Here is a 22561-nt window from a genome sequence, read left to right as displayed (position 1 = left end):
CCAAACAGCTACAGTCCTGTGGGTGAGCTCCCCCCAGGGAGCTTCTCCAGTGACCTCGTGGGGCTGGGGAAGAGCACATCTGTGGATCGGACTGATGGCTTCTGCCCAATGCCACCCTACTCCCAACAGTGGCCTGCCTGGTGTGGGGGAAAGGGGGCACTGGGACTGGAGTTTGCTGGGTCGAGACGGGGGCCGTGGGGGGACTCGAGCACACTTGTCCCTCATAACTCTAGCTATTTCCAGTCCCCTTCCTCTCCTAGTAATGACACAGCCTACCAACACACTGAGGGTCTCTGTTCTCATATCCTCCTCCCAGACCACCACTCCTTGCTTCGTTTACCCATCTCCCCTCTGGAATCGCCTTGAGCTGTACGAGTATTTGGAAAAGCCTAGAACACCATCCATCACCACTCTGGCACCAAGACCACCGCTGTCGGCCTCTCTCCATTCTTGGCGTCCTCCCACTCCTTGTCACAGTTGTCTCCTCTCTGGAGTTCCGGGAGGCCCTGCCTGCATCCCTCCCCCAAACAGGCTCCCTTGTCACGTCCTGGTGTCCGTCAGTCTGGAGCCCAGGCATCTCTGTACGTGAATGCCCCTTGGCCCTGACTCTCCCACTCAGCCCTCGCTGAGAGCATCTGCTGTGCCAACTCCTGGGAATGCTGGGATGCCAGGAGGGAGCACAGGAGGGGGCTCCCAGTCAAGACAGGGGGTGCCAAGATGAGTCACAAGGGAGGAGGCATGGAAAGTTTCTTGCCAAGTGAGGGGAGAGGAGGGAAGCTGGGGGCAGTTCCTGGGCTCAGCTTGGCAGGAGGGGTGTGGCCTGACATTGGGCCATATGGATAGAAGCCAGGAAGCTTAGGTCGTCGTGGTCCTCAGAAAGGTCTTTGAAAATGGCCCAACGTCCGGGCTGCACGCGGGAAGGCCCACAGGAGGCTGGGTGTGCGGGCCGGGGTGGCAAGCCTGGGATGAGGTGCATCTCAGGAATCTCCAGCCCCCGTCTCCTGCTGGCTCCTCTTGAGAGAAACATCAGTTCGGTTCTTTGCCTATTTGGGAACTAGGTGGTCTTTTTCTTGTTGATGGTCTGTTTTTGAGGCTCAAAATCATCTTGAATACCAGATGCAGCCAAGACAGTCCCCCTGGGTATGGATGGGGACCCTGAGGCAGGCCTGCTCCAGACCTCAGGATGGCTGGGCCCGCGGCCTGGGACAGGGATGGGAGGCCTCAGAGGTGCTCTGGTTGGACCCCAGGTCACACCGGTGCCTGTTATGGGAGTCATGGGCCCAGACCCTGGCAGGGGTCCTAGCAGAGCTTTGGATGCTGTCCTGCAGCAAAGCCCACACCTGGCATGCTGGTCCTGCTCCCAGAAGCATGCAAGTGGGGAGACCAATTCTGCAACACCCTCACAGTGCATGTTGTCACCCCCAGCTCTACAGATTTCCTTGCTTTCCCGGCCCTGATTTGGCTGCAACCCCTAGGACCCCTCTGCCCTGCTCCAGGTGGCTCCTCAGGCCTCTGTGGGCAGCATTCTATGGGGACCTGTGGCATGTTGACTCCCACCCCCACCCATGCAGTGTGAGACCCGGGAGAGAAGGCTGGCACTCACCACTTTGTCTTACCTGTGCTGCCCCGTGATTCAACTGGGCAGCGCTGGTGGCCACTGTGCGGGCAAGAGGCACGCTCTGCCTGTGGCCCGCAGCTGCCTGGGAAGTTCTGGAAGGAGGGCCAGTTTAATACATCAGCGATGTCCCCTGCCAGCAAGGCCACACGCGGCTTTCTCACCAGGCAAGAGCATGAGGCAGGACTCACCCTAGGACACGCCGGCACCTGTGGGTGGTTGGGAAGTGTCGTGACCACAAAAGTGAGCCTTATGGCAAGAGCTCGAGGGAGGGGAGTGAGTCCGAGTGACTCCTTTTCCCTAGAGGTCCCACTTCCCAGATACAGCACCCAAGTGCACCCTGGTGATGCGTCTTTGGTCTGAACGCTGGCCAGAAACACGGATGCTTGGCGGCCAAGCCCAGGCCGTCCCGAGCCACTGGCGATGTTGAAGGGCTCTCCTTCCCTGCAAAAGCTGCCCAGGCTCGGGGCTCCATCTCCCGCTGCTGTCCCATCTAGAGAAGACCCTGCCGGTGGTTCCCAGCCGCCTCAGAGGAGCACCCACGTACACACCCAGGGCTTCACTTTAAAGAGCCTCTGGAACAGGGAAGGGGCAGGCACCAACTTCAGCACAGAGCATCCTGCTGCGGAACACGGACCTTCATGCACACGTTGTCGAGCCTGGCTCTGGCCGGCCACACACCTGAGACATTTGGCCTGATCCAGCGGAAGGAGTTTGGAGGCCTCGGGTGTGTGGTGGCTGGTCTGTCTCCCACTGACGGGCGGCCTGGCGTGGCGCTGGCCTGCTGTGAGCATGCAAGGAATACCCAGTGGGGACTGGCCACCGGGAAGCAGAGAGCAGGAAGGGAGAGCCCCTGTCCTCACCCTGGAGGAGGGAACAGATGTCCCACCCAGGCCTCCCTGCCTCTCGCCTCAGCCACCTCGGCAGTGTGGCCAGGGTAGGGCACAGGGGTCCCCCACAGCCTGCAGCAGCACATGGCAGGAGAGCCTGAGTCACCAGGGACCATGGAAACCAGGTGACTGACACCTGCTCTGAGGGCCCTGGTGTATGCCTGGGCGTGACAGGCAGTGCATCCTCCCTGGGTGGTGCCAGGGCCCCATGGCCAGCCGGCATGGGGCAGGGGGCTGTGGACGGGGCAGGTGCCAAGGCCAGCAAGGGGCATGGTCTGCGTGGCTGGGTGGCAGGGGCCAGCGCCCTCCCTGCATCCTGTTTATTGGTGTGGGGGGGGGATTTCCTGTCCCGTCGTGGCCTGATGTTCAACGGCGGACCCAGGAGCAGGGGTACAGGGGGAAGCTGAGGCAGCCTTTGGAATCCCGACACTTGGCCTTGTCTGGTGGGGAGGCAGGTTCAGGGAAGGGACGCGAAGCTTCACTCCAGCCCAGCCGTGCTCGGGCCCCACGCTCTGCCTGCGACGAGGGGCTTACGGAGCATGAAAGCCTCCAGGACAGACACGCTGGCGCATCTCGTGCCTCCACCTGAGGCTTCGCCTGAGACCGCGGAGCTGCGGCCAAGGCCGGGCCCCACAGGGGCGCTGACACCCCGGAGGAGGTCTTGTCCGGCCCCCCAATGGCCTCGCGTGGACGCCTCGGGAGGGCCCCTGGGTCAGGCAGCTCTTCTGCGCCGGGTGCCCCCGCACTCTGGGTCCCTGTCACTCCTGCTCCTGCCCTGCGCTGCCTTCTCTCCCAGAACGCCTGAAGGGACCATGTCCCCGACGTGGCTGGAGGTCCACGCCGCCCCCCGCTGACCCTTGCTGGGGAGAGAGCCCAGGGCCCGCTGCTCCGGGTCCCCAGGTCCCCCTGTGGCTCACTGCCCAGGAGCACAGGCGCCCTTTGTAGCCTTCCGCCAGCTGCCCAGTGAATGGGGGACTCGGCGTGCACTGTGGCCCTGCCCCACTTGGAACCTTGCTCTGTCCCCTGCGACACACAGGCTGCTTTAACGGGGCTGGGCAGCGCCCTCCTGGCGGGGCAGCTGCACGCTCTGCTCCGGCGGGTGAGGGAGCCATGACCCCCTCCCGTTTCTCTAACAAGGAGATCAAGAAAGGCCTCCAACAGCTCCTCGCCGCACACACACTCCCCTGGCGACAGCCACCCCCAGAGCACCCCACTCGGGCAGGCGGGAGGGGCTGCAGACCATGGGGAGGCTCCAAGGCCTGGGCCCCCAGGTGGCCCCCGCCACCCAGCGGGGCAGGGACGAGCTGTCCGAGCAGCGGACGCAGGGAGGCACCGAGCTGCAGGATGCATTGGCGGGAGCAAGTGGCCCTTCTAACTGGGAGCCCCAAGGACTAGGGACAGTGTTGGGTCTCCTCACGGGTATGGCTGAGCCAGAGCACCAGCACCAGCAGGGACCAGGGCGTGGGAGCGACGCCCACGAGCAGACAGGGGCAGGGGGCAGGAGGGCGTCCGGTCACCAAGTTGATGGAGTTCAGGGTCAGTCAGGGCTGCCCGACTTGTCAGGGGACAAGTGACACCTCTTTGCTGGGGTGAGGCTTGGGCCAGGAGGTCCTGGGTTCAGCTGTTTGGTCTCACCACGCCGCCGTGAACCTCCGCTCCTGATCTTTGCTCAGCCATGACCCCCATTCCCAGCAGGCATCGGGGCTGCCCCAGAGAGGGCCAGGTAGGTAGGGGGACGGTTGACAGAATGGGGGTGGGGAGAATGAGCTCACCTTCCAGAAGACCGAGGAACCACCCTCTGAGACCAGGGAAGCTGAGAATACCAGCAGGAGACAGGAACCACTCGACCCCGGCCCACAGCCCTGTCCACAGCCCAGCATTGCACAGAGGAGTGGGCGCTTCAGCAAGGGGACATGGGACATTGGGGTACAGTCCCCCAAAGCTGGAGGACACTGCACATAAGTGTCCAGGACAGCGTGGCTGGAGGGAAGGCAGCAGGCAGGGCTGGATGTGGAAGCTGGCGGAGCAGGTGGGGCAGGGGCAGCACTGAGGGGGGAGCACAAGCCCTCTTCTTTGTTCTTCCTCCGTCTTGGCCTGCTCTGCACACTGGTCCCATACCCAGTGACAAATTCCTGGGAGTGATTTGAAAGACACAAGCTCCACCTTGGGGGTCACTGGGGTGGACTCCATGAACCACAGCCTCAAGCCTTACTTTGGGCCTCCGCTGCCACTCCCCTCAAGGAGGGCCCCACCAGCTGCCAGGCAAGGGGAGAGAGTCACCCCCACTGCCAGGGCTCCTCCAGGGACAGTCAGGGCAAGAAGGGGCACCCCAGGGCCCCCAGTTTCTGGGATACCTGAAGTCCCAAAGGGAAGATCTGGTCTGTCTTATTCTTTCCATGCTGTCCCTCAAGTCCCCAGCTTCCAGAGGGCTCGGACCAGGGTTATGTCACTGTCCCCGGCACTCGGAGTCTGTGGCCCCGTGTGCTATCTTAGTGCAGGAAACCAGATGAGATTTCCATTTCTCCTTGGGAAGATTTCTCTCAAGTGGCTTCAGTGTGAGCTGCTATAAGGTCCTTCCTTGCGGTGCCTCTGTCCAGACAAAGGGACATGTGTCTCTCCTTTCTTATGGTGACCCTTTCCTCAGGGCCGTGGTCTGACTTCTGTGGGCAGGCGTGACCTTGCAGGTCCTTTCCCCCAATACCTCTGTGAGGGGGTCTCAGGGGTCTAATGCATGGTACCCAGCCTGCCCTCTGTCCTTGTCCTAAGATGAACAGAATGTCCTGGGGCTTTGTCACTGGTGGCCCCTGTTGCCCCTGACATCTGTGTGTCACCTGAAGCAAACCTCTGAACCCCACACCTGTTTCACTCGCCCCCCCTTTGTCCTCTCATCACCTTCACAGTGGTTTGCTGTGAGCCACCTTCCATCCTGTGTGACCACACCGACGCCCACAAGTCTGTGCAAAGGGGGAGGGAGACACCGCATGGGCTGAATGCAGTCTCTTGAGAATCCCTTAACTAAAAGAATTTTTTTTTTTTCTGGAAAGCATTGAGCTATTTGTAGCCCAAGTTGGTTGAACAGATTTTTCTGGGTGTAACTTATTTTTTCACTCATTAACTTCTTTTCCTTGTGAATTAAAAAGTAGCATTTTTTTTCCACGCAGGAGTGTCTTATTTACTTCTCTTTGTACCACAGCCAGCACGTCTTCCGCCTGCTGCGGAAGCAGACTCAGAGCCCACTGGGGGAGACCATGGCCCCTTAGCTGGGTTAATGCGGTGTGTCCAGGCCGGGCCCTGCCATTTGCACCCCCTCCCGATGTCACCCCTCACCCCCGGGGTTGCACTGCTCGATAAACAGGAGCTGGGTGAGGGTTTTGCTTGGCCGTCCCACTGGCAGTATCCAGGCTGGAGAAAGGGAAAGAGGCCTTATGCTGTCCTGTCTAGGAGATCGGGGGGCACGCCCCATGAACCTTCTGGCCAGGGCCAGCAGCTCGCAGTGCTGACTTCTGAAATGTCCCAGGCAGATATGTTGCCTGTCAGTCGATGGGTGCCACCACCACGAGGGTCTGAGCTAGACAGGGGGCAGCTCCAGTGTGTCTGTGGTGGGGTTTGGGGCTCTCCCCTGGACTCTGTCCTGGGAGATGAGAGCACCAGGACAAGGAGTGAGCCCCCCTTCCCCACTCCGGGCCAGCAGCCTTTGGTCATCCAGAGGCATTTCATAGAAGGCATTGACCCAGGCCTGCCTTGGACACTTTCTCTTTCCAGGGAGCGGCTCCAGTCTTCTCTCCATCAGCTGCCTTCCACGCTGCTCCACGGCTCCACTCCAGACCTCGAACACTGGTCCCTAATCCAACAGCATTTCTGTATGTAATCTTTTGGAGTGCACTTACCTTAACAAAAACAAACAAACAAAAAACAAAAACAAAAAAAAACCCGAAGACATGTTTATGTGGTACACCTTGTTATTGTCTTGTTGTCAGAATTGTGGTAAAGCCCGTGATTCTCGTACACGTGCACCTCCCACCCTCTGCCCGAGCTATGCCCTGGACCCCGCAGCCCACTCCCCCCAAGACCTGCCCCAGGGCTGCCTGGAGCCCCCAAAGGGGCCCTTTGCAGGGACATATCTGCCTTATGGAGGACAGGTTCCTGCCTTCTCCTTTGTCCCCACAAGCACAGCCTTGCATGGGTCAGTTCATGCTCCATGTCCAAGTGTCAGTGTTCACTGACCAACTGAGCCATTTCTGCAACGCTCCAGGCCCCCGGAGATGGGGTTCCCGCGAGCCTGTGGAGCTGATGAAGCCTCAGAAGTCCTGTCTGTTACTCCCAGTGCCCCCTCCCTGCCCATTCTTTTATCGGCAATTCCAAATTCCCCCCAAAGCTCTAAAACTTAAAAGTGTTCAAAGCTCTGTAACCAAGGCAGACCTGAGCTGCGGTGCAGCCCTGAATTATGGCCTTTGTCTATTCCAGTTTGTGGGAATAGCTGCATTTCAGGACAAACGTCTTGACCTGTTTGATTATGAGGTGCAGCCGCAGTTCTAATGAGATACCATATAATGTATGAGATATAGGACAGATTCTGAATTCCAAACACATCTGGCCCTGAGGCTTCAGATGAGGTGTCGGGGCTGTGGAGTGTCTCCGCACTGGTCACAGTTCTGGAGGTCTCAGTAGAGGGGAAATGGGCTTTTGCCACAGAATTTGGCAATGATGGCTTTTTCATTTATTGAGCAAACAAAGCTATGCTAGATGCTGGTGATTCAGAGACGGACCGGCCCACAGACCGGAGAAGGGGCACACAGGGGCTGGGGGGGAGGAGGGTTTCCTGTGAGTGGCAGGTGCAGCAGGCCATCTCCTCCTAAGGGGGCCTTTACCTAGGGAGCTGGTGACCACAGGCCTGACTGTCCCTTTTCTGTGGGACTGAAGACTCCAGATGTGCCACCTTGGGAGGGGGGAGGCCTGGGGGGAGGGCTCCAGGGAAGCCAAAGGTACCTGGGAGTGTGATAGTGACAGGAGACAGGAGGCACTGGTGCTTGTGAGTCCTGCCAAGTCACTGAAGGTCTGGGCCCTCAGTTTCCCCATCTGCAGATGGGGTGCAGGCCCTGGCCCTGCTTTCAGTGCCCCCGACTGCCCTCTAGCACAGAGGGCTAGGGTTTCCCTGTCCCCCTTCTCAGGGTGGTAGCAGGTCTGGCTGTGGGTCTGCAGAGCAGAGGCTGCAGAGCTGGGGAGGGGGGTGGGACGGCGGGCAGGCTTGAGGTCAGGCCAAGTTCGGTCCCGGATGCCAGCTCAGTTACTCTTCAGAAATAATCTCAGAAAATAGGCCAGGAAAAGACAGGAGAGACAGCTGTCCAGGGGCTTGGCCTTTGCAGCTCGTCCAGGTGTGTCTCCCTCCCCGGCGGGCGCGGCCCTGAACAGGCCGAGCAGGAGGGCGGCCGGCACGGCCTGCCCCAGGCATCGGGTCGCGGGGTGACCACCCCCTGTCCCTGGTGCGGCGCGGAGGGCTGGGCGGGGAGGGGGCTGGCGTCCCCGGAGGGCCTCGCGGAGGCAGTGTCAGAGGCCGAGGCCGCGGACCGAGGGCGAGAGCCTCCGGTGCGCGGGGGGCGCGGGGGGCCTGGGGGGCGCGGGGGCGGGCAGCCCGGCGGGGCGGGCGGGGCCGGGGCTGGGGCTGGGGCTGGGGCCGGGGCGCTGGCGGGCGGCCAGAGGCGAGGGCGCGGCCCGGGGGCGGCGGGCGCGGGGCGGTTGGGGGGCGCCCGGGTCCCCGCCCCCGCCGGCCGCGCCGGGTCGCGCGTGGGCGCGGCGGGCGCCGATTGGCTGGCGGGCGCGCGGGCGGGGCGGGCGGCGGCGGCGCGGAGGGGCCGGTCACCCCGCAGCCGGGCCTCGGCCTCCGCCGCTCGTCGCCGCGCCCCGCCCGTCCCCCCGCCCGCGGCCACCATGAGCACGGGCCTGCGGTACAAGAGCAAGCTGGCGACCCCAGGTGAGCCCGGCGCCCGCCGCGCGCCCGCGCGCGCCTTTGTCCCCGCGCCGCCCGCCTCTCACCGTGTCTTCCTCTCTCCCCCGCCCGCCGCCCGGCCCCGGCCCCGACCCGACCCGACCCGACCCGGCAGAGGACAAGCAGGTACGTGCGCGCCGCCGCTCCCCGGCCTGCTGTCACCCATTGTGGCACCAGCGCCGCCGGCGCCCGAGCGCGACCCCGCCCCCGCCGGCCGTCATCCCGCCCTGTCGCGACCACCGATTGTCAGCCGGGGCAGCGCCGCCGCCGCGCCCGGAGCTCCGAGGGCGGGGAGGAGGGGGCGCGGGGCCGCCGGGGGCCTGTCCCCTGACCCTTGCAGCGCGGGCGCCCCTCCCGGGCCGGGGGGATGGGCGGGTGTCCCTCCCCCACTGATCCAGCTCCAGCGCATCCTCCCTGACCTGGCCTTAGGCCTCGCGCTGGGGGTCCTGGGAGAGGCCACAGCCGCGGCAGGCCACGGGCCAGGGGAGGGCTGTGTGTGGGTCCACGAGCCAGCACCTAGACCCGAGCAGCCCCACCCCACCCCCGTGCATCTTCTGCTGCTTCTCCCCACACACCCAGCTGAGTGGGCCCCTCTGCCGCCAGGCCTCTTCCCCAGGCTGGGAGCCTCCGGGGCCTCGCCTGAGTCATCCCTGTGCCCAGCCCTGGGTCTTCCAACCCAGTGGGTACAAATAGGTTTATGGCCTCCCAAAGGGGCTGGCCGGGTCCCCACCCTCCTGGTATGCAGGACCCGACAGGAGGCTGCTCGGGGCACCCACTGTGAAACCCAGCTGAGGCTGGGATGAAACAGAGCGGGGAGACCCTGAGAGTGGGGTGGGCAGGGATAACCAGGTGGGCAGGGGCTCCAGGGCAGCCCTACTGGGGGGCCTCTCTGGCTTGAGCTCAGCTGTGTTTGGAGGATTTTCTGGACCCGACTCTGGCACCAAGGTAGCCTCGGCAGCCCTTGTCAGGGATAGGGATTTACACAGTGGAGGGATGCTGGGTGGAACCCTGAAGTCCTGGCCCAGGGTGCGGTGGCAGCCCCAGGAGCCACCCAGCAGGCGGGTGGGGGCCAGGAGTCACTGGCTGCCAGGTGCCAGTCTCCTGGCAGGGACCTGCCCAGCCCTGGGACAGGTGAGGCTCTTGGGGAGGGGCCTCTCAACCTCACCCTGCTGGCAAGGGCTGCTTTGGGAGCCCGGGCCAGGAGCTGCCTTCCTATCAAGGCAGGTCAGACAATGCCTGAGATGCACGGACACATGCTGCCAGGCTATTGTTTGAGGGAGAGAGAGAAGGCCCGGGAGACCAGCCCCCACAGCTTCTGCTGGGCCTGCAGGCACTTGGAGTCTCCGGGCTGGGCAGCCGCTGCCCAGTGCCACACAGGGACCCCTTCCTGCCGAGGTGTGAACCCCTTCAGGCCTGTGTCTGCCCATCCTTCGCCCCACCCATCCTCTGCCCCTAGGAGCAGAGAAAGGGGGCACCATGCAGGTGGAGCAGGGAGCCCTGGGAACAAAGCCAGGGAGCCGGGTGTTTGGGGTGGGCTCCCCAGGGATCTGGGGGGCGGGGAGCTGGAAGCATGTGGCAGTTTCATTGTTAGCATCGTGGTGTTACTTGAGCTTTAGTGCATCCACCCTGTGAAAGAGGGTCTGGGGGAGCTCTGGTGGCTCCCTGTTCCCGCATCCTCTAACTCCCACCCTGTCTCAAGCAGTGGACTGGGCTCTGCTGGGCTCTGTTGGCTTTGGTGACTGCTTCCAGAGCTGACTCCAGTGATTCTAAGAATGGAAATGCCTCGAGAGTCTCAGGCACCGGGAGGAGGTGGGCGCAGCTGTGTCTATGGCTCAGGAAGCCCCGAGGAATATTTGTACTCCGTGGGGCCAGAGAGAGGGGGTGGCAGGGTCCCTTCCTTGGAGCTCCCTCAGGGAATGGGGGGATGGGGCAGGTGGGTTGGGAGCTGGGAGTGAGACTCTTGCCCTCCTGACCTGGGCCTCCTCAGAGGCCATGCAGTACCAATGGGGAAATTGAGGCAGTCTAGGAGCGATAAGCTCCCTTAGTCACTGGGCTATGCAGTGCTGAGGCTCCTTCTCAGCCTGAGGCCCAGACCCAGGGGTGTCCATCTCCGAGATGCCTGGAGCCTGAGATGCCAGCCTCTTGGGGTGGGGACTAGGCTGAGGGACCGTGTCCACAGCAGGCCTACAGGTGGAGGTTGGATGGGACTTGGCCCAGGAGCCTCCCACGGGTCAGCGTGGCAGAGGGCTGGGGCCAGTGTGGGCGCTTTCTCAGGGCGAGGACTGAGGGCCCAGCCGGGAGAGCTGAGGGGGGTGCCCTGTGGCTTCCCCCTGCACTCCTCTGGATGAAAGACTCTCCTGTTCCCAGCTGTGTGCCCACTCCTCCTCCCCAGGTGCAGTGGCTCCAGGCCCACAGCAGCATGAGTCTGGACAGATGGACAGAGGCCACTCAGCCAGGGGAGCCAAGAAGGGAGGACCAGGGTGGGGGAGAGCTGGGAGGCCGCCTCTCCCCACTGACACACAGTCCAAGGAGTATGTGTCTTCGTGCGGCATCTCCTTTCCAAGCCTCCCCCCTGCCCAGCTGGTACTGGCTGGTTCAGATTCTGGTGGAGGCCTGGAGGGAGGGTGAGGAAGGGTGTGGTGGCTCAGGAGGTGCCTGTGGGCCCCCGGGGTGGTCACAGGAGGCCAGGGCTACCCGGGCTGGAGCGCTCCAGCCAGTCCTGAGGGTCAGAGCGGCGGGGAAGCTGAGGGAGCCGAATCCGGGGAGGGGGTAAGTTCACTCCACAGGCCTCCCCAGCTACGTCTGCTCGGCGCTGGCGCGGAGTGGTCTGGGCGCAGCTGGGGCCAGGGCTGGCTGCAGCTTCGGGTCTCCAGAGGTAGGGCGGGGAGGCGCCTAGTGCTCTAAGCCACCCTCCCTCCCCCGCTTTCAGCGTCCGCCACCCCCGGGGGCAGGGGCGGTGGGTCCAGGCTGGGGAGGCGGGCTTTGCCCCCACCCAGTTCCCTCACGTCGGGCAGGAGGCCGTGCCGGTGAAGAACACCCCTGCCCCCCCCGGGCACCCCCTGCACACGCCCGGGGGGGGCAGCACGGGGGCGTGGCCGTGGGTAGCTGGGGCGCCGCCGGGAGGTTCCCGGGCCACCCGCGAGGACAGGACGGGTGAGCGGGCCGGTTCCCGGGGCGTGCGCCTGGGTCCCGGGAGCGTTCCCCCGGCGCCCTCTGGCGGGCGGAAGCCGCGCGGCGGCCACAACCGCGTCCCCCGGGCCCGGCCCCCGTCCCCTGCCCCCCCCCCCCCCGCGGCCAGGCCCACGCGGGTGGTCGCGAGGCCCGGCCCGAGGCGGCGGGTCCCCGGCGAGGCTCCGCCCCCGCGCCCTGCGCCGCCCTGCGCGGCCCTGCCCTCCGCGGCAGCTTTCCGGTGGCTCCGCCCGCCCGCGGCCCAATTTCCAGGCAACAGTTTCCCGGCGACCGCGCGGTCCCGTCCCCCCCGCGCCGGCGCCCGCGAGGCCCCGCCTCCGGTTCGGGTGCGGGAGCGGGCGCGGGCGCGGGGCCTGCGGTGGCTGCGGCGCGGCGGGCGGCTGGGGCGCGGGCCCGAGGGCCCAGGCATGGCACGCACGGCCTCGGGGGGCGGCGGCACCCCGGGCGGGCGACGTCCCTTCCCTGGGCCTCGGCTCCCGCGCGCGTAGCCGGCCCGACAGCGGGGCCTCGAGGCAGCACCGCGCGGGCCCCCTGACGCCCCGCCCCGCGGGCCCGACCGCGTCCGGGTGCGGGTGCGGGTGCGAGCGCCGCGATGGACTCGCTGGCAGCGCCCCAGGACCGCCTGGTGGAGCAGCTGCTGTCGCCGCGGACCCAGGCCCAGAGGCGACTCAAGGTGTGTGCGCGCGAAGTGGGTCAGGGTGCGTGCGCCCGCGGGCCGGTCCCCAGGGCTCTGGGCCGGGCAGGGGCCGGCGGGGCCGCGGGTGGGCAGTGCGACCCGCGGGCGGGGGAGGCTCCGCGCCGCTGTCTATAAATAGCCGCGGCTCCGCCTCGGTGGCAGCAGCCAGCCACCCCCGCGGCTGGATCCCGGCCAGATGGGCCTCCCACCCCCTGGTACACTCAGGAGGGGTGAGTATTGAGGTCAGGGGCCTCTCCGGCTGGGGGGCCTTGGGTATGGCTCAGGGTCGTGGTCCTGGCGCACTCTTCCCCCCGCTGAGGGAGGACACAGCCTGTGCCTGCGGCAGCCAGACATCCTAAACTCTACACACCTTGTCAGGTCCCTGCAAAGCCCCTCGCGGAGGCTGGGGCAAGGAGGCCTGCCGCCCCCCTCGCCAGCCTTTCCAGCACCAGGCCTTTGCCCACAGGCCCTCATCCCCTTTCTGCCATTGAAACTCCCCCAACCCCCCAGGGGACTCTACCCTCTGCCGCCTCCGTGTCTGAGCCAGGTAGGGAGGGAACAGGGCATCAGACTGCCCCAGGAACCCCAGCATGCCCCTGACTTGCCCGCCCCGGCCCCCAGGATATCGACAAGCAGTACGTGGGCTTCGCCACACTGCCCAATCAGGTGCACCGGAAATCTGTGAAGAAGGGCTTCGATTTCACGCTCATGGTGGCCGGTGAGTGGGCTGGACTCCCAGGTGGGGTGGCTTGGAACGTTAGCCAGCTAGGCTCTGTCATAGGGACCTCAGACTTAACCTGACTCTTTCCCTATACCTGCCGGCAGGTGAGTCAGGCCTGGGGAAGTCCACACTGGTCCACAGCCTCTTCCTGACCGACTTGTACAAGGACCGGAAGCTGCTCAGTGCTGAGGGTGAGTGGGCCCCATGGAGCCCTGGCATTGGTTCCCCATCCCCTGCTGTGTGACCCCTCACAGGGTTCCCTTCCAGGTCCACGCCCTGCCCCCGTCTTCCCACAGCATGGGTCTCCTGTTCAGGGTCCAGGAGGAGTGGCCCAAACGCCACCATCAGGCCACGTGGCCAGGGCCAAGACACTAGAACGAATGAGAACGTGGGTCCTGGCTGCCCAGTGGGGTTGGGGCCGAGAGTTGGAGTTACCCCAGCAAACAATGCCCCAACCCCCACAGAGCGCATCAGCCAGACCGTAGAGATCCTGAAGCACACGGTGGACATTGAAGAGAAGGGAGTCAAGCTGAAGCTCACGATTGTGGACACTCCAGGCTTCGGGGACGCTGTCAACAACTCCGAGTGGTGAGGAAAGCCCAGCTGGGGGACAGTGTCTGCCTAGGCTGACCCACCTCCCTTCTGGCCTCATGGGCCCTCCTGCCTCCCTACAGCTGGAAGCCCATCACCGACTATGTGGACCAGCAGTTTGAGCAGTATTTCCGAGACGAGAGCGGCCTCAACCGCAAGAATATCCAAGACAACCGTGTGCACTGCTGCCTGTATTTCATCTCCCCTTTTGGGCATGGGTGCGTAAATGTCCTGGGAACGGGCTCGGGGGGCTGCCGGGCTCCACAGATCCCCACGGCTGTCCCGGCCACCGCCTGTCCACTGTCGGTGCACTCACAACCACGAACCCCGCCCAGCCCAGCCCAGCCTCTCCCCAGGACCCTGCCACCCCCACCATGCCCCTCTCTACCCCTGGGTGCTCTCTGTAGGCTGCGGCCCGTGGATGTGGGTTTCATGAAGGCTCTGCACGAGAAGGTGAACATTGTACCCCTCATCGCCAAAGCTGACTGTCTTGTCCCTGGCGAGATCCGGAAGCTGAAGGAGCGGGTGAGCCTGCCATGGCAGCGGGGCCTGGGCTAGGTCTCTGGGACAGAGAACACTGGGTGTGCCGATCCTGGGTGCCAGTGCCCCTGGCCCTGGGTTCCTGGCTAGCCTCAAATCTGACCGCCTTGCCCTGCCCCAGATCCGGGAGGAGATTGACAAGTTTGGTATCCACGTGTACCAGTTCCCCGAATGTGACTCTGACGAGGATGAGGACTTTAAGCAGCAAGATCGGGAACTGAAGGTGAGCAGCCTGGTGTGGCAGAGGAGGGGACTGGAGGTCAGTTTACACGGGCAGGCCAGGCATCCCCGTCCAGCCCAGTGGGGACAGGAGTTTTTTGTCTGGGCACTAGGGCCTCTTCACCCAGAGCTTGGGGTAGGGGGCACAGTCACCCATGTCCCCACTGGCTTGTGCAGTCTGGGCCCACGTGGTTCATGTATCACGGAGCACTCACCGGGACCCAAAGGCATGGTGCTGACCCGGCCTCCACCCAGACCCTCCTTCTCAGTCTTCTTCCAAGGGGTCACCAGCAGAAAGGTCTGGCGTGGGGCCTGGTGGCCAGAAGCCTGCCCATGCCCTGGCTCCCAGAATTCTGAGCTCCAGAGGGTGGTTGTGGCTCTGGGTGCCCCAGGATCTAGAGTGGCAATACCAAACCCAAGACGTGGGACAGGTGGCTCCATGACAGGAGGCAGGGGTGGGGGGGACCTTGGCTCCAGCCAAAGTCAGCTTCACTAACAGGAGGCATGGGGTCAGCTCTGGGGAGGGATGTAGGGAAGGTAGCTGGATGGAGCAGTTCCTCCAAAGGGGTGGTATCGGAAGGGGGGATATGCCTGGTTGGGCACAGCCTGGCAGAGGCCTCTGGGGTATGAGCTGTGCTAGCTCAGGCTTCAGAGAAGCCAAAAGAATTGAGCAACTCCAGGGTCTCCTCTGGGAGAGGCTGTTGATGATGTTGCTGGAAGGGCCAATCAGGTGCTGAGTGCCCATGCCCCTCTTCAGCCCACCCCACACTCATGCTAACTGGGCGTGAACCCTTGTACCTGCCTGCCCTCCCCAGGAGAGCGCGCCCTTCGCAGTTATCGGCAGCAACACAGTGGTGGAGGCCAAGGGGCAGCGAGTCCGGGGGCGACTGTACCCCTGGGGGATCGTGGAGGGTGAGTTCAGGCATGGGCATGGCAAAGGGGGTGGGAAGGCTCCCTTGGGCCTGCACCCACCCACCACCCACTCCTGCCCCACAGTGGAGAACCAGGCACACTGCGACTTCGTGAAGCTGCGCAACATGCTCATCCGCACACACATGCATGATCTCAAGGACGTGACGTGCGACGTGCACTATGAGAACTACCGTGCACACTGCATCCAGCAGATGACCAGGTGCGAGGCCCTGACCCACACCTGGATCATGTGCCTCATGGCCCCAGCCATGTCTCCCTAACAGAGGGCTGGCCCCTGCTGCCCACCCAGACCTGAGCTTTGCCCCAACCCCATCCCAGATAGGCCCCCACTGTGCATCTTGTCTTCCCAGACCCAGCTCAGCAGTGTGGGAGCTCAGAAAGGGAGGGAGGGCCTTAGTTGTGTGGAGGGTGTCAGACAAACTCTGTCCCTCTTGTCTACCCCACAGCAAACTGACCCAGGACAGCCGCATGGAGAGCCCCATCCCCATCCTGCCACTGCCTACCCCCGATGCTGAGACAGAAAAGCTCATCAGGATGAAGGATGAGGAGGTTAGTAGGGCTGCAGGGAAGGAGCAGGGGCTGGTGGAGGTCGAGGGTTTGGGGCTGCTGATCAGGCCTCTCCTGTCACGGTTTTCACGCCATCTTCCACTGTTCTGGCCTCACCTCCAGCTAAGGCGCATGCAGGAGATGCTGCAGAAGATGAAGCAGCAAATGCAAGACCAGTGACCCCGACCCAGCCCCACATCGCCATGGATAGACTGCCAGTTTCCAGGCTGGCCCTTCCCATCCCTGGACCCCAACTGGCCTGGACTTGACCCTGGAATCATCTGGATCTCCAACAGGCCTGGGCACAACCCCAGTCCCAGAGTGACTCAGACCAGGACTGTTCCCAGCTGTTCCCGACCTGACCCAGAGACACGGGGTCACAGCCCCCAGCCCACCCTAACTTATTCTCAGCATCAGTCCCTCCCCTCATTTGTATCTGCTTCCACGGGGCCAGGACAGCAGCCCCCAGGGTGGCCCCCTTTGGCCTTGGGGGAACAACAGCTAGGTTGGGCCATGACTTTCGAGATCAACCGTTGCCCTAGAAGGTCATGAACTCCAACCCCAGGCCCTACTCAGGTGGGTGGGTAAAACAAGGTGGAATAGGGGAGCAGATCCCCAGCATCCCCGGCCTATTTCCCCACCCCAGTGCTGCAGAATACACATGGGAGCCCTCATGTGCCCACTCCCTTGGGCCACCCAGCTACTGAGACCTCACTTTGTGCCGAGGTGGGCCAGGTCCTTCCTTACCTCCTCACCCCTTCACGGGGTAGCTCAGTGGGCAGGTTGGGCAACAGAAGCACTTATGATCCCTCCAGACCAAAGGAGGGCAGCCGGCTGCAGGCAAGGATTTCATGGGGCTGGTGGGGCTGGGACACCTGTGATGGCTGGTACTCCTCACCTGTGGCTGCGGCCTGGCCTGAGGGCTCCAGGAGCAGTGGGTGGTGGGCAACCTGGCAGCCCCCTAATCCCTAGACTGCCATTCCCTGCCTGTGGCTGGAGGTCCCTTCTCCCCAGAAGCACTGTTGCCCCGGGGGGTTCCCTAGCCCATGTCCCCTCCCCCAGCATGATACCTTCCCCAAACCCCATTCTCCAGTTTTGTTCAGTTGTGAATGCTGCGTCCTGTCCTGGTGACGGGAAAACAATGTTGGTGAAGTCGCACTGGTGTCAGAGTGATCCGCGGGCCCCTGGGAGCTTGTGGGGGCGGAAGCCGTGGGCCTGCGGGCCCTGGTGATAGCTCTATCTGGGGCCACAGCGCCCATTGCCTGGGCCTCAGGGTTATTTCTGGCGGGTGGCTGCGCTGTGGTGGCTTGGCGGGCCCTGGGGCCTGGCAGGGGCGGGGCGGCCTTATCGCCTGGCTCTCCAGCCCAAGCTTCGCGCTCCAGAGCCAGCCGGGTCACCATCCTCTCTCGCCATGGGCTCCGGTGAGTCTGGGGTCAGGCAGGGCCCCCGGGGCGGCCTTGAGCCGAGTGGGGTTGGAAGGCGCCGGGGTGGGGTGGGGAGATCTGGGTCGGACTTCGAGGGGACCTCTAGCCAGCGCGGGGTGACGGAGGTGGAGAAGCTTGCGGGCAGGAAGGGGCTCGGGCCTCGGGGGCTGGAGCCGGGCCCGCGCTCCCGGCGCACAGGGACCCCCCCAGGGCCCCACCAGCCGCCAGGCTCACTAGGGCGCTTCCCTTCCAGGGCCGCGCGGGGCGCTGAGCCTGCTGCTCCTGCCGCTCCTGCTCCTGGCGCCGCCGGGCCGCCGGGCCGCGGGCTGCCCCGCGCCGTGTGACTGCGCGGGGACGCGCGTGGATTGCGGGCGCCGCGGGCTGACGCGGGCCACGCTGCCCGCCGCCTTCCCGCCGGACACGACCGAGCTGGTGCTGACGGGCAACAATCTGACGGGGCTGCCGCGCGGACTGCTGGACACGCTGCCCGCACTGCGCGCCGCGCACCTGGGCGCCAACCCCTGGCGCTGCGACTGCCACCTGGTGCCGCTGCGCGCCTGGCTGGCCGGCCGGCCGGAGCGCGCGCCCTACCGCGACCTGCGCTGCGCCGCGCCCCCCGCGCTGCGCGGCCGCCTGCTGCCCTACCTGGCGGAGGAGGAGCTGCGCGCCGCCTGTCCGCCCGGCGCGCTCTGCTGGGGGGCGCTGGGGGCGCAGCTGCTGCTGCTCGGCCTCGGGCTGCTGCACGCGCTGCTGCTGCTGCTGCTGCTGCTGTGCCGGCTGCGCAGACTCCGCGCCCGCGCCGCGCACCCCTCGCCGCTGAGCGCGCCGCTCGTGGGGCCCGGGAGGAGTCCCGAGGAGCGCTGAGCCCCGCGGGCGCCGCCCCCCGACGGGACCCTGGGCCGAGGGGCCCCCGGCCTCGACGTCCCTGCCCACGCCGCCCCCGCGGGCCCCCCACTAGCACTAGCGGGGCGAGCCCGTGCCCGGGACGCGCAGGCGGGGCCAGGGGGGACCGCAGCCCGGCCCCTGCGAGGTCCCCCGCGCCAAACTCCGGTGCACAATAAACCCTTCTCCCCGTCTGACTGGTCTCTGCGCCCCGCCACCCGGAAACTGCCCTCCGCCCAAGGGGCCACGCCACACCGTTGCACACCCAGAATAACTGCCGGCGAACACGGGCCGGTGGGCGAGGACACTCTCCCCACCACTCACTCTCACAGGCGTTCAAGTGGGAAGCGCGGAACTTGGACACCGGCCACACTGTGGGGTGGGGAGGACCCCGTGGGGGGTGGGGACAGCGTGGGGACAGTGAAGACAGTGCATAGTGAGGACACTTGGGGAGTCAGGACACTGGGGAAAATGACACAGGGACACTGGACAGTGGGGACGCTGAGAGCACTGCAGGGCAGTGTAGTTGAGAGAAGGGGAGAGGATGTCTGGAGCAGCAGTCTCTGGGGGTCGTGAGGGGCCTCCAGAAGGCTCTGAGGACTGTTCAGCATGTGAGTGGCAGGGACCAGGCCACCCTCAGTATGGTCAGGGATGGGCTGCATGGGGAGGACGGTCCGCTGGCCCTGGAGAGCTGGGCATCTGAGGTAGAAGCTCCCTCTCTGAGGCAGGCCCTGCAGGGGTGAGTGGGTGCCAGGGGTTTGCATGGGATCTGGAATCATGTCGTGTACTTGGCTGCCACTTCCCACAGGGAGGTGCCCCTAACTGCCCAGACCAGCCCCAGCCCCTGGTCTCCCACTGCCCCCTCCCCTGAGCCCAACACAGCACAAGCGCTCACAAGGGCTCTGGGGTGCCCAGATGAGGGCCCCACGCTTTCCTCACCATGGGAGCCCCGACCCCACCCTAGTGTGCCCCCTCCCACCCGGCTGGCCCTGTAAACAGTGAAGGCTGCTCTCTGTGGACCCTAAATGGGACCCTGACAAGAAGCCCTGGGCTTGGGCCTGGGGTGCCCAGCACAGGAAGGCTCTGGTCCCCACTGACCGGGTCGGGGAGGCTGCCGTTGACACAGCCTTTGTCCTAGTCTTTGTGGGACAAGATGGATGGCCCTCCGGTTGGGCTGATGCTATCTCGGGGCTGCCGGTCAGACGTGAGGCAGGAGCCGCCCCCTCCTTTGTGGGCAGGTGTGGGGCATCCGGCCCATTGTGGGCTGTGGCCAACTGTCCAATCGTCCATCCGGCCTTATCACCACATCGGGGATGGTGGCCCCTTTTGTACAAATGAACTGCCACCCTCCCCACCCCCAGGGGTGGCCCAGCACACTCAGAGCCCCGGTAGGGGTCAGAGGGAATAGTCACTGTCACAGCAAGGTGCACAGGCGACCTCCTAACTCAGTCCCAGCATGGTACGGGGGAGATGTCCAGCTGCGAGGGCAGCACGCGGCCTGACAGCCGGAGCTGCAGAAGCTGCTGGAGCTTCTCTGATGGAGGAGAAGGCTGGCATCACAGGTGGTCACCCCTAAGGAAGAGCTTCCTTATTCCCTGGGACTTAGGGCAGCTGAGGGCCGTGGCTTCTCCGCGAGTCTCCCTCCTTGGCCAGCTCTCGGCGACTTAGATCGGCTTCTGCCCAGGGACTAAGCGACCTCAGGCGGTGTGGCCTGGTCTCACTGGCTGACCTATTCCAGGCTGCCTGGGAGTCCCCCACCCCAACTTCTGACCCCAAGCTGACCCTGCATGCACTGACCCTGAGGCCTCCAGGGAGTGTGGGGAAGAGGACGGTCCCAGCTCAGCGCCCCTGAATGGCCCGGTGCTGGGAGGGGGAAGGTGCACCCCTACCCCCAGCTCCACAGCCCACCATGCCCCTCCCCCCGGCGTCGTCCTGCGCCTAATGGACAATACACCTGCCAAGGGGCCGCCCCCCACTGACAGCCTGGTCCTCCTTGTGGCTTCAGGCTCCTTCCGGACCGACTGAAACAAGGCGGTGGCCGCTCGAGGCGCTACCCACCCCCCACGTCCAGTCCCCAGGCTGCCGGGTCCAGGGCCCGCGCCCTGCAGCCCCCGCACTGCTACCCACCCCTGAGCAGGGCACACGGTGTTCCCGGGGAGTGCACAGCCCTGACCCCCCTCCGGCCGCCTTGGTGTCCCTGTCCGTGAAACGGGTGGGCGCTGCCTGGCCCGAGAGCCTCCGCCCCAAAACCCTCGTCCCCCTCTCCCCTCGCTCGCCACGACCCCGGGGGCCACCAGGGGGCGCTCGCGGTCCGCGAAACCCGCCCGCCCGGGGAGCGCGCGGCCGAGGTGGGCACTGGGTGCGCGGGAAGCGGGCGGCCCGGGGAGCGAGGGTCGGCCCGGCTGGCGGGCGCGGGTCGCCGAGACCGCGGACAGGTCGCACCCCAGCCCCTGCACGGGAGCAGGGAGGGGTGCGCCGAGCGGCCGCCGCCGGCCTGGGAAGGGTGCGCGCCCCGTCCGCACCCTCTCCTTCCCCCTCCCCTCCCTCTCCCTCCCCTTCCTCACCTCCGCTCTCTCCCTCCCCTTCCCCCCCCTTTACCCTCCTCTCCCTCCCTTTCCTCTCCTCCGTCTCCCCCTTCCCTCCCCTCCCTCCCCTCCCTCCCCTCCCTCTCCCCCTCTCCTCCCCCCCTTACTCTCTTCTCCCCTCCCCTCCCCTCCCCTCCCCTCCCCTCCCCTCCCCTCCCCTCCCCTCCCTGATCGCTGACAGCCCGTCAACAGGGAAGATAAGGGGCCTCTTCCGCGGGCGCAGGCGGTGTCAGCCCAGGTGCACCGTCCGCCCTCCGCCGCCTGCCTGCTCCGTAAACACTTATTGAGCTCCTGCTGTGTGCGCCGGCGGGGCTGGAAGGAGCGGCTGCGGGCGTCGGCGACGGGGAGGAGCGGGGCTCAGCCGCTCCTGCTGCGGGTGCTGGGTGGGGACCGTGGCGCGGACGCCCGGGGGAGTGGACAGAGGCTGCGCCGCCTCCCGACCGGCCTGGGGGGATGAGGGGGAGCCTGGGGAGGGGGCGGCCCCTCACTGGGCGGAGACGTGAGTGGGGCCCGCGTGGACGAGGCCCTGGGAAGGTCTGGAGGGGCCTAGGCCTTAGCCACGTTGGGGGGGGGGGCGCACCCGCTGCCCAGACAGAGCAACAACATTGGGGTGGGTGGCGGGGCCCTGGGGGCCCATAGCTCACCGCACCGTCTGCGCCCACCCCCGGCGTTTCCGATGGAAGACAGGCAGCAGGCGATAAATCACCGGCCCCCACTCCCACCCACCCAGGCTGCCTTGGGCAAGGGGGGCTGCATGTGACAGAGACAGAGCCCCACACAGAGACAGAGACAACCACGGAGGGAGACAACGGCAGCTGGGGCTGGCCAGGTGACACTGGCCAGGTCCCTTTGCTCAAGGTGTCTGGCCTCCCACCCCAGGGGCCCCTCCACCAGTGCCATCTGGAAACCAGCTGAGAGCCACCCCACCCCAGCCGACCCCCAACAGGGAGGAGGAGGGAGCAAGGCCTTAGCAGCCATAACTCTGTCCACCCTGGAGAGCCATAAATCAGCGGGGGGCTCTCGGGAAGCACTGCCTCCTAGGCTGAGGGGGGTCTTTGGGGTCACTGGGCCTGGTGACTGGGCCTAGCCTTAGCTGTTATGTCCCTCCTCTTAAACAGCCCCTGGGGGTCCCCCAGTCCCACCTCTGTTTTTCCCCAGCACAGTCACATGCCCAGAACCACCTACACCCAGTGCTGTCTCCACTGGATGCACACTCGCGGTGCTCATCTTCTCTGTGCACAGACAGGAAATGTCTGCAGGGAATGACGTCCTGTCCTATCTGGAGAAGCCCTGGGCTGGCCCTGCTCGATCTGGGGGTCAGCAGTCCTCCCCAGAGAAGCCCTCCCAGGAGATCTGCTCTACCCCAGAGGAAATACTGTCTGTCCTTCCTTCTGTCCTGCTTCCCTGTCACCACCACCCTGCAGGGTGCTGAAGGCCAGCTGGACAAAGCGTGCTGAGAGACCAGGTGGGGACCCCTCCACGGGTGTGAACACTCCCTCCCAGGAGAGTGCTGCCAAGACCTGTGGGGTGTGCTCAGCACCCCCACTGCCCAGACCCCCAGTTCCAGCCGCTGGTCTCAGCAATCCCTGCCCCCGGAGTCCATCCTTGCAGACCACCTTTCAGGGCTCACGTGGCAGAAATAACGCCAAGGGTACACAGGAAACAAATGTCCACCATGAAGTCTCCCAAGGAGTAGTGGGAGCAGGGACGGGGGCTTCCTTCAGAGCTCTTGGATTTCCGAGCCTGAGAAGCCCTGGGCCTCGTTAT

General features: G+C 65.1%; 2 protein-coding genes across 3 annotated transcripts; both read left to right on the top strand.

The window, feature by feature from the left end:
- Positions 1-8354: 8354 nt before the first annotated feature.
- SEPTIN5 (septin 5) lies at positions 8355-17061 on the top strand. Of its 2 annotated transcripts, XM_025474848.3 has the most exons (12): positions 8355-8473; positions 8604-8614; positions 12975-13071; positions 13179-13265; positions 13539-13662; positions 13749-13883; positions 14073-14190; positions 14327-14428; positions 15240-15336; positions 15421-15556; positions 15804-15906; positions 16027-17061. In XM_025474848.3, the coding sequence occupies exons 1-12, from the start codon at positions 8431-8433 to the stop codon at positions 16081-16083; spliced, it is 1110 nt and encodes a 369-aa protein (XP_025330633.1). In that variant the 5' UTR covers positions 8355-8430; the 3' UTR covers positions 16084-17061. The 2 variants fall into 2 exon arrangements, with proteins under 2 accessions (XP_025330633.1, XP_025330632.1); XM_025474847.3 differs by lacking the exons at positions 8355-8473; positions 8604-8614 and adding an exon at positions 12192-12350.
- An 81-nt stretch (positions 17062-17142) lies between these two features.
- GP1BB (glycoprotein Ib platelet subunit beta) lies at positions 17143-18392 on the top strand. The gene is made up of 2 exons (XM_025474849.3): positions 17143-17324; positions 17581-18392. The coding sequence occupies exons 1-2, from the start codon at positions 17315-17317 to the stop codon at positions 18189-18191; spliced, it is 621 nt and encodes a 206-aa protein (XP_025330634.3). The 5' UTR covers positions 17143-17314; the 3' UTR covers positions 18192-18392.
- Positions 18393-22561: the final 4169 nt, after the last annotated feature.

The sequence above is a fragment of the Canis lupus genome, chromosome 26 (genome assembly GCF_003254725.2).
Source record: "Canis lupus dingo isolate Sandy chromosome 26, ASM325472v2, whole genome shotgun sequence".
Classification (NCBI taxonomy): Eukaryota; Metazoa; Chordata; class Mammalia; order Carnivora; family Canidae; genus Canis; species Canis lupus.
This window is presented reverse-complemented; position numbering and strand designations above follow the sequence as displayed.